Source organism: Rhineura floridana, chromosome 3 (assembly GCF_030035675.1).
Source record: "Rhineura floridana isolate rRhiFlo1 chromosome 3, rRhiFlo1.hap2, whole genome shotgun sequence".
Lineage (NCBI taxonomy): Eukaryota > Metazoa > Chordata > Lepidosauria > Squamata > Rhineuridae > Rhineura > Rhineura floridana.
The window spans coordinates 22,660,849-22,678,307 of NC_084482.1; the positions used below are offsets into that span (position 1 = coordinate 22,660,849).

Below are 17,459 nucleotides of genomic sequence, written 5' to 3' on the forward strand. Positions count from 1 at the left end.
TTCAGCCTCTTAGTAAACCATTCCCTCCCCCCCCCTTACTCAGGGTATATATACCTACCCGCTAACCTGATCCACATCTGATGAAGTGAGCTGTAGCCTACAAATACTTACAACACAATAGATCTGTTCGCTTTTAACAAAACCTGGTGGTGGTACTTACAACAGACAATCATGGCTACCCTTCTGGAATTTTGGTTTAATTCATCTAAGGAAGGAACCCTAGACATACATTTCATACATACATTCCAAAAATCAAAAGGGGCATGCCACATTGACCTAAACACTGCCCATAAGCTTTGAACTGGAACCAGGCCCTCCCTTAGCATGTGCGGGGCCCAGGACAAAAGCATAGTTGGGCCCCCCCCACATTCTTTCTCTCTATATATATCCATTCCTCCAGGCAGCAGCAGAGGCTTTGTATTTCGGCTGCTAGGAGCTTGTGGCTGCAGCTCCCTTTTTTGCAGCCTTCGTTGGCGGCGGCGGCTTTGTATTTTTCAGCTGCGGCTCCCTTTTTTGCAGCCTTTGTTGTAGACTCGCTTAGCGTTTCTCGCTGCGAGGTTTTCTCCTTCCCGGCTCACTACCGTGGCCGTCAGGAGACCACCGCTGCACCTCTTCCTCCTGGCTTGTTTCTACGCTCCCCTCAGCTTGCTACTGTGGCCGTGAGGAGGACGTGGCTGCTGCTTTTATATGCAGATCGCCAAGCGTGGGGGCCCCCCAAAGTGCGGGGCCCGGGGCAACTGCCCCGCTTCCTGGTGCCTAGGGGCAGCTCTGACTGGAACACATACATTCCAGAATGGCACTGAAATTGGAATGGGTTAACTGGTGAGCCAGCCTCCTAAAACAAGGAAGGAGCTAGCACAGGGTGGAGAAACCACGTCCTTTGAGATGTTGTTGGAGTCCAATTCTCATCAGCCCTAGCCAGCATGGCCAATGGTCAGAGATGACGGAAGCTGCAGTCCATCATCATTTGGAGAACCTCACCCCTGAGCTAGAACCTTCCCTAGCTAATACGTGCACATCTTTAGAGGTTGGCCTCAGACTTTGAAAACCTTGGAGATCTGATCATAACCTGATTTCAACTGCTTTTTAGTTTCTGCTTCCTAAACTGCATTCTTAATGGTCTTCTTCTTTTCTGCCTTCTCTAGTATCATCTGGGACTTGCTGCTCACCCAGAACTCTTCCTCCTCAACAACGTTGATGCCGACTCAATCATGAACAGATGAATCCCCTCCAAATCAGGACGAATGTGACTTTAAGAAACAAACCAAAAAAGCCCTCCTATGCTGCCCAAAACCAAATTTTGATTGGTTCAGGCGTGCAAGTATGAACATTTGAGAACTGCAAATGGAGTCAGACGTTTATCTCACAAAAGGAGCACAAGAGACTGATGTTATTAAGGATCATCTGGTACACTGGAAAATCGACTTCTTTAGAAGCTGCACCCAAGTTCAACTCGGAAGGCTACAAAAGGGCTACTGACAGCTTGGGTTAAAGCTTTGTGTAAGCATAGCCTATCACACACCTTCAGGCAGTCAAACTATATGCAATAGTGACAGAGACGCATGTCATGAGATGTGGGCCCCCACTAAACACCTGCAAAATGCTGGGTGGGCCGTGACTAGAAATGGAAAAGCTGTTAGTGGAAGGAAGGTGGTGAGCTCTTCCTTCACCGCTGTCTTCCCCCGCCCTCTCTCACCACCCACCCCATAGTGTTTTGCTCCCAGTCGGTCTTATTTCTGGCCTCACAACTCACCTGGGAGAAAAATGTCTGCAGGAGAAGTGTATGTGGGGAACTCCCTTCCCTTCTGCCATTTTCCTATTGAAAACCCTCTCTTGTTTACAAGCATTCACCTGTGAGCCATTCTTGAAATGCAGGCCTGCCACCATCACCTGTAGTTCTCATCTGACTTTGTCTTCTTTTTAGGTTATGGATGTGGGTGTGCATGTGTGCGCGCACGCACACACACACACACACACTAGTTAAAGACTTGTGTAAAGGTGCTGATGATTTTATTTCCACTTGATGCAGATCACTTTCTTTCTATCTAAGGGAGAAATGATGAGGCACCCCTCCAAATTTCTGGAAAAGTGACAAGAGTCTTTCCTAAAAGTTGAGAAATAGCTTTCTTAACATTTGATCCTAAACGCTATCCTGTCGTCAGTAAGTACAGTTCAAAACCAGGTTCACTGTTCCAGATGGAGAATTTGGGATTTTTGTTTGAGTGTCTACCCAGCATGGCTTACATGATCCTTCTTGCTATCAGATTAGGACACTAACACACACTAATCTTCCTCAACAGCTGGAGAAACTTGATCTATGTACAGAGCTGTGACTGCAGGCATTCCAGCACTGAGTCCATGAGACTGAAGTACACCAGCTTTTCTTTTTGAAAAGCAGAACAGCTTTCTAGCGATCATGGTATGAGATTGCTTTAGAAAGATGCAAACCGCATCAGTGAAAAGCTTTTTGATTTGTTAAAACTCTTTTCTATCTGAGACTTTTCCTTATCCCTTCACTTCCAACTCCTCCATTTTCTGACTGTCCCTATGATTGTTCTTATAAAGCACCATCAACGCATATGGTGCCCGAGAGTAACAAGGTTCCCCTTCTTTTCCTTTTACAACTCCTCAAATTTAGGACAGAGTTGCTGAGATGACATGGCTAGCAAGATCTCACATCAACTGGCTGCTTTAACTCACGCAGCACATGCTTTATGACTAATGTGCTGTATCTGATAATAAGTTATATGAAGGGTTATAATGTGCATTGTTTATTCTCCTGCTGGTAAATTTGTGTGTTTTAATTTACAGCAGACTAAGGGTCCTTTTCTCTTTCATTAGTTTGACATTTTAGCCAGTTAATATAATTACACATTCAGTTGCAGCTTGCATTTTAATCCAAAACCAATATAGAAATGACATATGGTTCAGGCCTTGAAGTGCTCTGTCAAGGTTACAGAGGATCCTTGGAATTTGAGTAGAGTTGTTCATTGTGTGTGTGTACAGAAGATGGTACTTACTGATGCTTAATTTTAATTCCTGAAGCTTCCCCCCTGCCAAGGTCAAGTTTCTAGCCCTCGTGCTAATAGAAACAGGCACATACAGCTATGTGTATGCAGTATCTGGAGAAAATGCCAGTATTTATTAATTTTCCAGCTATTTTAGTTTGCAAAGTTGGTCCCATATATTAGGGTTGTCTAGACATGCTGTGTGATATGAGACAACTTGGTACCGGCATAGCTCTTGAAACACTAGAGACACAAGCATACTAATAGCCCCTTTGCTCTACAAGTTGCACTTTTGGGTTGCATAATGGCACTCACCCATTCTGCAACCAACCTAGAGATTTGACTTACTACAAACAGTCTAAGGCTTGAATTCGATGCATATTTAGTAAGCCCCATTGAACTCAGTGGGACTTGTTTCCAAGTAAACATGCCTAGGGTCAGGCTCCAAAGCTGTTGCTGCTGCTTTGCCTTCTACCTTAGACTGGATGGTGTAGGTGCGTCAAGCAGCACACCACACTCACGTGCTCAGACTTGGTCACAAGAAAAGAGCATCTTACTGACCTTAGCCAAAATAGGTGTGTTTGAACTGAACGTGGTGATAATGCTTCCCAGGCAGTCCCACTGCTCTAAAAATGTTGCATATATCTTCAATCCAGGATGCACGAAATGTTTGCAATTGTGTTACAAGACAAAGGGCTGTTTCTGCTGAATGGGGTCAGGTGTTCTGCTGCATGCAATACTGTTACAAAACCATTCTGATGTTCAGACAAGCCCTGCTGTATCAGACCAAAGCCCATCTAGTCCAGCATCCTCTTCTCAGCCAGATGCCTATGGGAAGCCACACAGAGGACCCAAGTTCAACAGCACTTGCCCTGCTTGTGTTTCCCAGCAACTGGCATTTGCAATACTTGTTTTATATTTGGCACTAAATTATTTTCAATGTACTAGTCATTATTTGATTTTCATTTCAATAAAGGTCCAGATTTTCAAATAAATATGTCAACTATGCACTTCTTTTCTGGTTTCTAATCTGGAAAAAGGAATGACTTGAATGCATTAAGTAATTGTATACCTGTGGGCCGCTTAAAGATCCATTCTAATTTCTGTTTTGTGACCATCTATCAACATTATTGGGTGGGGGGAAAGGATGCAATGAGATATTACAGTATGGGTGTGAAGTGGAAGCTAAATAATTCAACTGAAGCTGCTTTATTACCCGCCCTGGGATCTGCTGGCGATGGTGGGTGATGATGGAACAGAATGGAAGCTGCAAATTTGGAACCCTAATTTAAATGCTAGAGTAGGTAATGGGGGAAAACTCTTCCACTCATACAGGTGACCATTTCCCCCCACAAACTCTGCTACATATTTTACCACACCCTATTATCGGATATGCACTGGAATCCTTATCACTTAGCAGGATGGTACAGATGATCAAGCTGCTCCAGGATATTGGGGCAGCTAGAATGAGCTCAGATTGTGTTTAATTGCACCAACGTTACCTGGGTTTGCCATTGTGTATGCAACCAGGATGATCCCAGCTCCTTGAAATGGCCACCTGCATGTTACATGTTTGCCAACAAATATTTGCCCCACTTACTTTACATGTAGATGCGTACGCCCTAAAAATGTGGGGTGGACTTTATTCTGTTTTTGTGTGTGTGTGTGCACCGATCTGGATGTTGGGGAAGGACTCTTAACTCAGTGGCAGAGCATACACAAAGTCCCACGTTCAGTTCCTAATCTTCAAAAAGGACTCGGGTAGCAGAGAGACCACTAACCAAGGCCTTGGAGAGCTGTTGCCAGCATATAGACTAGAAAGATAGACCAACAGTCTGCTTCAAGTACCGGGCAGCTTCTTGAGGGTGGTATTCAGCCAAATAATTGCCCTATCCCAAAGATTAGCACTAGCACAACAGGACTCCCTTCTCTCTCCGCACTATCCCCAAATCTGCTCCAGCAGGCTAGGGGAACCCACAGAACAAAGCAAGGGGAGGAGAACACTCCACTGCACAAGGAGAAATCCTTGTGCTGACAGAAGCACCGACTTAGCACTACACTGAATACAAATTAGCCAGGGTAAGATTCTGTTAATGGGCTTGGCTGCTTGTGTTTCAATAAGCCTGGAAGAACCCTGAACTTTGAGAAGTAATGTTTGGCTAGAAGCATCAAAAAGCTCCCCAGGTGAGTCACACTTGGATACCAAATGCAGATATAAGGCCGATGCTTGGCTTCAGCATATAGCAGCTGTTTTAATAAATAGCAAGGAATCCCAGTGGTATGCTTGGAATACATTCTTCAATACTCATACATAAAAGTTATTCTAAAATAAAGCTGAATCAAATGCTTTGCTCTTCTTTCTCTTTGCTTCTTTGACGCTGATCATTTGTTCGGTCCACTGCGGCTCGAGTGTTTCATATAATCGGTATACATAGAATATAGAACACCTAACAAAAGAAAGCAAGTATGTTTGTTATCAACGGCTGCTTCAGTATCATCCAGAAGGTATTACACTAAGTCACATAGTGCAGGTAAATTGAATTGTTGCCCACTAATGACTTGACAACAAAAAATTAGGACTTTCAATTTTAAAAAGTATAGTGGTGCCTGTCAACCCATTTGGGGGGGGGGTCCTTTTTGGCCCTGCAGTCCAGGCCTTTGTCTCCCCCCAGTGTGGGCCAACTTTGACAGATGCCTAGGGCCATACACCTGTCAATCATTTGACATCTTGACAACCGCAGGGGTGGGAAGAGGTCTGCTTCACCAGCATGCTGCCCTCAGGAATAGGCAAAGTCTTCAGTCTGTACTTGGCAGGGGTTTGCTTCACCACTGGCAAAGCAACAAACAGCATGATTCAACCCTGTCAACTTGATTGACAGGTGGGCATGGTTTGGGGGCTTCACAGACCAAATCGAACCCCTTAGTGAGCCAAGATTGGCCTATGGGATGGAGGTTCCCCACCTCTGTACTACAGGGTGCAAAGAAGCCAGAAGGGGTTTTTGGCAGATTACTTAACAACAGTGTTGTATTTTAAAAGGCCACTGATCACAACACGTTATCTTACCTATTGTTATTGCACCTACAACAAAGCCTTGTGCTGCAACTCTCGTGTGGATGAGGTGGACCGACATTTTTTGAGTCCCTCTATGTTTTAGCTTGTAAAGACCATAACCTACCACAGCAAAGCAGCCTGCCAGCCCTGTACATGAAAAGAGAGGAGTTAGCTTCAGTATCGAACATAGGAATTGTGTGGCTGGATCAGGCCAAGGTTCCATTCTGTTCCAATCAGTGACCAGCCAGATGCCTTTGGAAAGTACGCAAGCAGGACGTAAAGCCAACAGCACCCCCTCCCACTGTTGGTCCCACAACACCTGCTATTGAGAAGTATATTGCCTCTGAACATGGAGCTCCCATTCAGCTAACCTGCCTAACAGCTGTTCATCAGCCTGTTCACCCAGAAAACTCTTTATTTCTCTTTAAAGCCATCTAAAACCGTGGTTGGAGCCACATTTGGGTTTTTACATTATTTTTTAATATTTGGTACCACTAGTGGAGAGCTCCACAGACAGCGGACTGATCAGCATATGGATATTGCTTCCTTCTACTTGACTGACTGACCTGTCAGGATCCAGGACAGAATGTTCTGCCAGAACACACAGGCTAGTGCCCTTTGTACTCACCACCACCATCACATCCGTCTTTCTTGGTAGCTCAAGGCTTGACTCACTTCCTATTATATGCTGTATATGTAAATGTTTTTATAAATGTACTGATGACTGTCCAGTATTTTATTTATTGAGATTAATGTGACTGCATTTGATACTATTGTATTTTATCCCATTTTAATGTACGTCGCCTAGAGTGGCTATCTGCCAGATAGGCGACACACAAATTAGATATTATTATTATTATTATTACTAGTCATCTGGAACTATTTGCTCTACAGATACCTGGTCACAGTGGATTTGCTCTCTGCTTACGGCACTTAGTGGACTGCATTGCACAGACTGACCTGCAGGCGTTCCAACCTTGTCGTCTGGGTTGAACTTGTTGGCCTCTAGATCCTTTCCAGTTCTCACATGCGGAATGATAATGCTGGCCACAGAGCCTCCCAACTCCAAGCTGCAATCCTACACCAGTTTCCTGGGAGTAAGCCCCACTGAACTCAGTAGGACTTGCTTTTGAGTAGACACATATAGGATTGTGCTGTCAGTTTGCCTTCACTAAAAACTTGCGAAGTGTACAAATTTTGAAAATAGACCACTCCCCCTTCTGAATCAAAATGTTGTTTAAAGCAGTAATTGGTAAGCACCAGCTCATTTTGTCTCAACAGGATGTTTCATTTTCTGGGGTGAAGGCTACAGTTTCAACTTCCAGAGCCATTCGCTGTAACCATAACAACTCTCACTGAATCCAAAAAATATCTTGCTCTGAAGTGATATCCAGATGCGTTAAGCTTTCTCTCTCAAACACTTTGCTCCTGGAAGATTAGTCAGGTGGTGGGAAATTGCCTTTCTGTTTCTTCTTGTTTGATGCATAAATTCAATATAACAACATTTCTTTTTTATCTTTTGACTGCAAACATGGTCTGTGGGAGGCAAGCAGTGTCCTTGCAGCCAGCTTAATTGACAACAGTGCATACAAATTAGCCTGTGTTCGTGGGCTTTGCATGTACAAATCACTTTAAATTCTGAAATGGCTCCTGGTCTGATGCAGTTCTGCTGGAACCGATAAATGGGAAGGAAGACTAATGAAGGTTGATGAGTGACACTGTGACAGTTTGCAAGGCTTCTGCTTACCTCTCCCAATGTGGGCACTTAAAAAAAAAAGGAAATCCTAATAGCAAAAAGAAAATGTTATTCACTTGTCTGTTTAAAATATACTGATTTTTCTAAAAAGGTAGCATTATGGGTGGATATGGAAATATAACACATTTCTTGCCTGTATTTTATGCCAGGACTGTCCAATTTCTATACTCTCAAGGATCACTCTGTTCTCCAGATTCCATTCTGAGGAATGCAACAATCTGACCTCCCCATGGATTTATTTATTATAAATTTAGCATCACCTACAAGTAAGGGCTTCAGAGGTATAAAGTTGGGGGGGGGGGTTAGGGGCCAAACAGATTACATCAAGAGGTTGATTAATGATGGCCCTCTGCCTTTCTTGAAAGCACGAGATACTTTATTGTTTCATTGCCTTCTTCACAAAGTATCAAGAGAGAAAGCTATCCAAGATATCACAATTTTGCCTACCATACTTTATAGAGGTACAGAAAATGTGCTATTTTCTTGCAAACATAGATGTGTATGTAAGATACAGAACTGATCTGTTTGCTAAAACTGCTGACAGTCTTAGAAAAAAATATAAGGAGGAAGATAACTGTATGTAATTCTGGTCTTTTAAATGTCTCTCATTTCTGAATGTAAATCTTTGCCCAAGGGAAGTAACAAACCATAATTGATGCAATAAAGTATATGACTGACTGTCATATGAAACAGCAATACAATAAAGTTCATATAAAAAAACCACAGAAAATTGGTTGCTGCTTTTACTTACAAGTAAAACCATGTACAACAATTTTTATGCACATCATGATAGAAATTTGTTAGAGTCATCAGGGTCCACTAGCTTCAGAAGCTGGATCTGGCCCACTGGCAACCAGTTGGCCAGTCCTGGCTTAGGGTACAAACCAGAATTGGTATGTAAAGGAATTGTAGGCTGCAACATAGTTGCCTCATGTTCCAAGTCCTGAATCCTGAGATCCGAGATTTGGAACTTGTGGTTCTCTGGATGCAGTTGGACCACAGTTTCCATAATTCCTGACTGTTAATCATGCTGGCTAGGGCTGACAGGAGCTGAAGTTCAACAATATCTGGAGTTCCACAGGCTAACCTCTCCTGCCTAAGACCAAAGTAAAAGTCCTCCTGCAAAAACACCAGTGTTGAGTCTTTACTTGGCTTGCTTGGCTAGTCAGAGCATTGTAACACAGGAAACAAAGCACAACTACTGTTGTGTGAAATTTCCCAGTGCTTTGCTAACAGTGAACCATAGATCCATATTTATTCAGGGGAGCAGGGTGGGAAAGACAGTGACATGTCATGATTCTAATCAGGGCTGAGGAAACTGTGACTCTCCAGATGTTGTTGGACTACAACTCCCATTGTACCTGACCACTGGTCATGCTTGCTAGGGCTGATGGGAGTCTAACAACGTCTGGAGATGCCAAAGGTTTCCCAGCCTTGTTTTGAATACATGTTACTTTTGAGAAAAGGAATAAAGAAAATTGCTCACTAAATACCGGCCTTGAGTCACAAGCCATTAACGCAGCAGAGAGCTATGCAACCAAAGTGACTGTAAACACACAGTGCTTCACACACAAACCTGGACATCCTTGTGGGGTAATCAATGGGATTCTACCTGTGCCACTCTGTTCTCACATGTGGACTCTTCTCTTGCCTAAGTACAGCAGGCCAGTCTATACATCTGATCCAGCAGAACAGGCAGAAATCCATTTATGCACATTTATTTAAAAACAACAGATCCCACCTTTCCATCAAATGACCCTCAAGACCAGCAAGAATGTCCAAACATAAAGCACTAATACAAAATAACATTGCCAAACACAGCAAGAATTAAAAAGCCAGCAACTCAGCAGATATAGGGACCAGATACAGCATACGGGATTAGTTGTTTGATTGGAGCAACTGTTTCCATGTCACTCTTAGGCACATCATTATTCTTGGCACCACAGCATCTGAAGTCATAGCCCTAAGCCTGACCGCCACTTCTTTTTTATTTATTTCTCAGTTATATCCCCCCACCTTTTCCAAAGAGCTCAGGGTAACATTCGTGAGGTTATTACCCCATTATATCCGTAGAACAAGCCTGTGAAGTAAATTAGGCTGGATCTGTGTGTGATTAGCCCAAATCACCCAGTGAGCCAAAATCCTGAGCGGGAATTCAAACCCAGGTTTACCCAGCAGCAAGTTGAACACTCTCTAGCCGCTGTACCACATTGACTCTTGAGTGCTTAAGGGATCAGCTCACCTATGGGGACAAAGGGAGCATCCCTGGATTTTCTAGCTAGTTTCAATACTTGACTGTCATCTTCTGCTGGAAGCCAGGGCTCATCAGAAGACATTTCTCACGTCTAAAAACTAAAAAGGAAAACAAAAAGCACTGAGAAATAAGAACATATCTTGGGAAAGTAGCACAGATTACCAATTACAAATGTTCTGGTTATGGTTCCTGAAAAGAGACATACTGAAGGGTTGGCTGTGGTCCATCTTCTTTCAGATAAAACTTTTCCTGAGCTATCTACTGTAGTAGCATTTCATTCAGTAGGCAAAAGGGGCTGCGTATTGCTCACAACAACCAGTTTCTCTCCATGCACTCTGACCTGTGCTGGATCCCTGGTGCTATTTTGTTACTGAATTGTTCTCAGACAATGAACTGTTTAACCTATCTGCAAGAGGGCACTGAGATGTGTATTTGGAATGAGGATGTTACTGTTCAGGATGAGGTCATGAGAGGGACACATGGCCCATTTATGCATGCATGTAAGAAATATAAAACCACTTTATTAGCACTTAGAACATATATATCTAGGGAACTGACCATATATTTACTAACACCTGCTCTATCACCTATTAATTATAAATTGAAAAAAGGTTAACCTGCCATCTTCTGAGGATTGATTCTTAAGAACTAGGGATCTGGCTAATAGGGTCAAGCACACCAATATGTAAGAACCGGAGAGGTTAGACAACAAAATTATTTATTTATACAGAGCTTATTCATCCACTACTGGAATGATAAGGTACAGGATGAAATTCAGCTGCATGCTATTTTAGGAAAAATCTGATAATAAACTTTCTGATTATTTCCCCCCTTTCTCTTTTTTCTTCTGTGCCTCTCTTATCTTAACTTATATGAGTGAACTAAATAACCTGTCAGTCACTCTATGTAGGTCTTATTTGGATGTATGTTGGTGCAGAAATTGCATGAATGAATAAGATTGCAACGTGTAATATTTATCAGCACGGATTGTTTTAATATTAGTATCACTAGTTTGTGGATAATTTGGACTATAAAGAATAAACTAAAATTACACACACAAAACAGCAATACACATTATTACATCAACAACCTCTTAAATGTTTTCTACATCTAAATTGGCTCTTAGATTTTTTTTAATGAAAGCCAGTTGATTGACAGCAAAATGGATAATATTTATAAATATGTCATAAATAGTTTATCTGTTCTTTTTGTTACATGTTTATGCTATGCTTCCGCTGAGGAAGTCACAAGACTACCACCATCCCTGGTTATTCTCACAATAATCCTGCAAAATAGATCTGGCTAAGAGAGAGATCCTTGACCACAATCGCCAAGTAACCTTCATCGCTCAGAGGGGATTTGAACCTGGATCTTCCTATGTGGCAACGCTAAACACTACATCTCACTGAATCTCTTCTCGCAACCCACCAGCTAATAATTTTATATACACTGTATACTGACATATGCAACACTCTGTATAACCATACAAAATAGTTGCCCAATCTCCATGTAAAGGCAACCCAACATGATGGCTTTATAGACTCCGCTTGAAAAGCAGTCTCACTAGTTAAACCACCCTTACTGTAAGGTTTGTTCTTAAGACTGAATTAAGCTTTGATTCCCTGCCAGCTCTTTATGCCTTTTCTGCAAGGTGCAAGAGCAACCATTACTCAGAAGCTTTTTCTCAAGTGAGACTTTTCATTATGATCTTTCAGTTTCCATAATCTAAACAAAATACGCTGAGCTCCTTAAGATTTATTTGCCTTTTCCGGGTTCTACTCTATTGCCCTTCTCTGGAGTTATTTTCGTTCCTTTAGTCTCATCTTATCCAAGAGCTGAGGGAAAAGAAGGCATAAAAATATAGAGAAATCTAATGTACTTCAAATCTACATGAAGATATAACACTTCAATAGCTACGCCCTCTATCTTCTTTTTTAAATGAATGCATTATGCAAATAGGACCCAGTTAAACTGGGTGCTCTGAGGACTTCCCATATTTTTAACTTATGCCCTGGATGTCACTCTTTTTACAGCAATCTATCTTGGGTTTTATCAGAAATGTGAAAAATAAAAAAGAATTGAAGTTGTTACCTTTGCTACTGAAGCATTAATTGTCCATCTACTCTGCGGTTTCAGGGAGATGATCTTGTGTAGCCGGCTGAGGCTAATGCCAGTGATGAGAGACAAATACAATTATAGATCATTTGATGGCAACATGTGATAAAACTCTGTTCCAATACAGTTCTTGCCCCCATGTTCTGTAAGATTTATTAATTTCACAATTTTTCCTAGAAACAAGTACAACAGCGGAAAATATCTACTGTCATAGGTTTAATGAACAGAAGTAATCTTTATGCAGGATGTAGATAATCATATTGATTCAAATTATTTCTGGTTTTAATTTTACTATGAGGAAAACATTAGTAACTTTCTCAGATTGCAAGATGCAATGTTTTATCGGAACTGCTTATAACTGAAGCAATGTGTAAGCTTTTAAAGCTTACACACTAATCTTTTTATTATTCTCCAGGTTAAAAATTCTCAGCTAAATAAATAGCACTATAATTTAAAAACACCAGTCAAAACACCTGGAGTCTGGGTAGTCCTGTGCCTTATCAACTTTTTCTGCATATCGTGGAAATTAACAATTTCCCCCAATTTCATTAGTTTTATAATGGTCTCTCTGGCACCATAATCCTTACAATTATTACTATTACAAGATACCACATTCTTACTTTTCTGTTTGTACAATATCATAAACATGCTATGCTGTTACTCTTACAAATCCCACAATCTAATCAAATGAATGAGTTCTTGTGCTTCTGAGCACTTTGAAGTTACTGTCTCCTGTATTGTGATACCAGTGTTTAAGCATCTCTAATTAATGTTCACGGGGGATGAGAATATAGAGGAACAGTCATTCTAAATTAGTAAAATACTTTGCATAAATGAATATGCAAACACAAGAATATTGATCTCAGGACACCTACTTGCCCAAATCATCACTTTTATCCTAGGGTAACGTCTCCATTTTGTTCTTATATGAATGTATACTAAGTAAGATGGTTATTCCAGAAGAAAGACCTTGAGGAAACACTTGTTTGGGAGAAAACTACCCAAGTAATTAACATACCACATGACCACATTCATTGCTATGGTCCCATCCACAAAATGTGGACAGGTATAGCAAACATTATACAGTTGTACACAGAAGACCTCCTCTAGGGTGCACACCTTAAAGTGGTGAGGCGTTTGAGAGTGTTGAAGAAGTTGAGAGCAATACCATCAGGAGTCTAGAGCAAGAGGCTAGACTCCTAGCAGGGGCACCCAAGGCAGAATGGTCAAAGCTGAGACACCAGACCAAGATGCAATGGTAAACCACCTCTGAATACTTCTTACCATGAAAATCCTATGAACAGAGAATCCAAAATGCACCACGAGATAGTGCTGGAAGATGAGACCCCCAGGTAATGGCACTCAGCAAGCTACTGGGGAAGAACAAAGTACAAGTAGCGCTGTGACTAATGACACCACTGGGTCAAAGCCCAAAGGAAGCCCAGAGGCTGATGCGCACAGATGCGAAAGGAGAGTCCAGAGTTGTACGATGTGCACAACAGAACATGGAATGTGAGAAGCATGCACCAGGGAAAGTTAGAAATTGTCAAGAAAGAAATGGAATGCATCAACATTAAAATACTTGGCATGAGTGAATTAAAGTGAATACGAATGGGACATTTTCAATCAGGCAGTTACAAAATATTTTATACAGGAAATGAGAAATTAAGAAGAAACGGGGTTGCTTTAATAGTGCAAAGTGATGTAACGAAAGCAATTAAGAGCTGAGCGAGTCTGAGCGAGTGATATCAATGAGATTAAAAGGTAAGCTGTGATGTTCCTATATTAATGTATATATGGTAAGTGTTGGTTGTTTAGAAGATACATGGTAAGTGGAGTGAAAGAGGAGGGGGAGTGAATGGGCAGTAGAATGCTAGATGATTGGCTGAGTGTTTAAAATGGCTGAACGTATAAAAGGAAGAGAGACAGTGGAATCTGTGTGGTGGTGGTGGATGAGGTGAAACTGAGTGGGTTGCTTGGTGGGGTTTAGAGAGTTGTTTGCCAGGAGAGAGTGGAGAAGGAGGGGGGTGGAGTTCGGATTAGTATTGAGTAAAACCATATGCTTATGTGCCTTAAGAAGAAATCTTGTTAATCTTGTTAGCTTTGTTATCTTTAATAAATACTTAATTTGGTTTACCAAAGGCCTGATCCTTGGCTGGGGTTTCACAGACCAGAAGGGAGGGTAAGGTAATGACCAAGGCTGAAGGGGAACTGTAACAAATGGTGGCAGCGGTGAAGAGAATAACAATACCAGTATTCAGAGTCTCTGGGAATACTAGTATTAGGACGTGACTGGTGGTTGCCTAGCAGGGGGATCTGTTGAGATCTGTGCAAGAGCGGGGAGAGAAACAATAAAAAAGGACAGTCCGGACTGGTGGAGTCCCTGGTGGTGCCTAGTGACAGGCAGTAGCCACGCGCAGGTAGGAACCTGACAGGGAGAGCCAGGGAAGGGCGTCACATAAGCCTATCAATATAACCATCATCCAAGTCTACACTCCAACGGCAAACACAGAAGAAGAGGAATTGGAGAGATCGCAGAAGTACAGGAAGAAATTGATCACACACTAAAACAAGATGTGCTGATAATCATGGGGGTCTGAAATGCAGAAGCAGGGAACAGAGAAGAACTAAAAACTATGGGAAAATGGGCCTTAAAAGATAGAAATGAAGCAGTAGAACAACTTTTTGAGTTCTGAGAAGCCAATAATTTGTTTCTTGCAAACACATTTTTTGAGTAACCGAAAAGACGACTGTACACGTGGACATCACCAAATGGTCAATATAGGAATCAAATTGATTATATAATTGGTAGCAGAAGATGGAGAAGTTCTATACTTTCTGTGAAAACAAGACCAGGAGCAAACTGCGGTACAGATCATGAACTAGTAATATCGAAAATCAGAGTAAAGCTAAAGAAGAAAAAGAAAAGCAATCATAATGCCAGAATATAAAGATCAAATAAGGAACAGATTTTAGGCTTTAAACTTAGTTGATAGAGAACCAGAAGAATTATGGGTTGAAGTCAGAGAGAGATTATCAGGGAAGAAGGCAAAAAGACAATACCTCTAGTTAAAAAGAGAGAAAGACATCAGTGGATGACTGAAGAAACTCTTAAAATGGTTAAAGAGAGAAGGAAAGCAAAAGCAAAAGGAGATAGAAACACAGTCAGAAGGGAAATTTAAACCACGAGTAGGAATGTTGAATAATCAACAGGGGAACACACTGACTAACCAAGATGAAATAAAAGGAAGATGGAAGCAATACACTGAAGAACTCTATAAAGGAGATGCCAGGATGACAGATTCATTCACGGAGGAACCGTATGATGAAGAACCAGAAATTTTAGAATGTGAGGTGAGAGCTGCTCTTAAAATACTTGGAAGAAACAAATCACCAGGCATAGATGGCATATCAATAGAGTTGCTACACGCTACTGAGACTGAATCTGTCCACATTTTGACAAAAATTTGTCAACAAATATGGAAAACGTTCCATATACATCCCAATTCTAAAGAAAGGGGATCCCAGGGAATGCAGTAATTATTGAACTATTGCCTTAATATCCCATGCAAGTAAAGTAATGCTCAAGATTCTACAACAAAGGCTCTTACCATATATGGAGCGAGAAATAGCAGATGTCCAAGCTGGATTTAGAAAGGGAAGAGGTTCAAGAGATCATATCGCAAGCATACGTTGGATAATGAAACGGACCAAGGAATTTCAGAAGAAAATCACCCTGTACTTGATAGATTGCAGCAAAGCCTTTGACTGTGTAGATCATGAAAAACTATGGAATGCTTTGAAAGAAATGGGGGTGCCACAGCATCCAATTGTCCTGATGGGCAACCTATTCTCTGGACTACTGTAAGGCTACTCTAAGGACAGAATATGGAAAAACCGATTGGTTCCCAATTGGAAAGGGTGTGAGATAGGGGTGTATTTTATCACCCTATTTAATCTATTCGCAGTACATATCATACGGAAAGCAGGATTGGACCAAGATGAAGGTGTGAATATTGGAGGGAGAAATATCAATAATTTAAGATATGCAGACGATACCATACTCCTAACAGAAACCAGTAACAATTTGAAATGAATACTGATGAAAGTTCAAGAGGAAAGCACAAAAGCAGGACGTCAAAAAGACTAAAGTAATGACAACAGAATATTTATGTAACTTTAAAGTCCAAAATGGAGACAATAGTCAAGAAATCAGAAGGCGGCTAGGACTAGGGAGGGCAACTGTGAGAGAATTAGAAAAGGTCCTCAAATGTAAAGATGTATCACTGAACACTAAATTCAGGATCATTCAGACCATGGTATTCCCAATCTCTATGTATGGGATGTGAAAGTTGGACAGTGAAAAAGGCAGATAGGAGAAAAATCAACTCATTTCAAATGTGGTGTTGGAGTAGAGCTTTGCAGATACCATGGACTGCAAAAAAGACAAATAATTGGGTGTTAGAACAAATTAAACCAGAACTACCATTAGAAGCTAAAATGATGAAACTGAGGTTATCATACTTCGGACACATAATGAGAAGCCATGATTCACTAGAAAAGACAATAATGCTGGGGAAAACAGAAAGGAGTCAAAAAAGAGGAAGGCCAAAGAAGAGATGGATTGATTCCATAAGGGAAGCCACAGACATGAATTTACAAGATCTGAACAGGGTGGTTCATGACAGATGCTGTTGGAGGTTGCTGATTTATAGGGTCGCCATTAGTCGTATTCGACTTGAAAGCACATACGAACAACAACAATCTCAGGTGTGGAATGAAGAGGAGTAGGACGGATCTCTGTGTATGTTCAGAGACAGTCCATCATCAAATCACACGTCTGAGAGCTATGATACTGCAAACAATTTCTGGGATTAAATCCTAGTGAGCCTTTGTTCACATTAAGTGTAGATCCTACACCCACCACAGGTCATATCCCTCCTCAAATCAACATCCCCAGATCCCTTCCAAAAAATATCTGTGTTCATCATCCTTCACTGCCTTCCTTACCATCTCTCCTACCCTAACTTTTACTCTCCTTCGAGAGATAGTAAACAAACAACTCTACATAGTCTCCAACCCAATTCGCCCAACCGTAATAAAAATGTGGGGTTAAGTCTGCCCCACCCCTTGATTTCCCATCATCCTCTGCTGCTTTTGCCAATCTGCCAGGAGAAGCCAAGTTACGGTGGGAGGGAACTAAATATTCGAACTGCTCCCGCTCCCCCTCCCCGGAAACGTCATGCCTAAACCGCCAATTGGAAAAGGGACTTT

At 41.5% G+C, this 17,459-nt stretch overlaps 2 protein-coding genes across 9 annotated transcripts in view; one reads left to right on the top strand and one right to left on the bottom strand.

Moving 5' to 3' along the window:
* The window catches only part of SLC11A2 (solute carrier family 11 member 2), a 92,529-nt gene extending 90,856 nt beyond the window's left edge, over window positions 1-1,673 (top strand). For all 6 annotated transcript variants that reach the window (XM_061614977.1, XM_061614973.1, XM_061614975.1 and 3 more), the window contains one exon: window positions 1,146-1,673. In XM_061614977.1, the coding sequence (XP_061470961.1) occupies window positions 1,146-1,223 (78 nt within the window). In that variant the 3' untranslated portion in view covers window positions 1,224-1,673. The remainder of the gene's footprint in view (window positions 1-1,145) is intronic.
* Window positions 1,674-5,235: 3,562 nt separating this feature from the next.
* On the bottom strand, window positions 5,236-17,428 carry HIGD1C (HIG1 hypoxia inducible domain family member 1C). Of its 3 annotated transcripts, none has more exons than XM_061621717.1 (5): window positions 17,313-17,428; window positions 12,162-12,234; window positions 10,059-10,168; window positions 6,073-6,207; window positions 5,236-5,455 (listed from the first exon to the last, which is right to left on the bottom strand). In XM_061621717.1, the coding sequence occupies exons 3-5, from the start codon at window positions 10,150-10,152 to the stop codon at window positions 5,391-5,393; spliced, it is 294 nt and encodes a 97-aa protein (XP_061477701.1). In that variant the 5' UTR covers window positions 10,153-10,168; window positions 12,162-12,234; window positions 17,313-17,428; the 3' UTR covers window positions 5,236-5,390. The 3 variants fall into 3 exon arrangements, with proteins under 3 accessions (XP_061477701.1, XP_061477703.1, XP_061477702.1); XM_061621719.1 differs by having other exon boundaries at window positions 17,280-17,428; XM_061621718.1 differs by lacking the exon at window positions 17,313-17,428 and adding an exon at window positions 17,196-17,280.
* Between the last annotated feature and the right edge of the window lie 31 nt (window positions 17,429-17,459).

Excerpts from the sequence above, each read along its gene's own strand:
- HIGD1C (XM_061621717.1), bottom strand. The coding sequence starts at position 10,152 with ATGTCTTCTGATGAGCCCTGGCTTCCAGCAGAAGATGACAGTCAAGTA. Across the intron at positions 6,208-10,058 it reads TGCTCCCTTTGTCCCCATAG|GGCTGGCAGGCTGCTTTGCT; the intron begins GTGAGCTGATCC and ends TTTCATGTACAG. Across the intron at positions 5,456-6,072 it reads TGTAGGTGCAATAACAATAG|GTGTTCTATATTCTATGTAT; the intron begins GTAAGATAACGT and ends TTCTTTTGTTAG.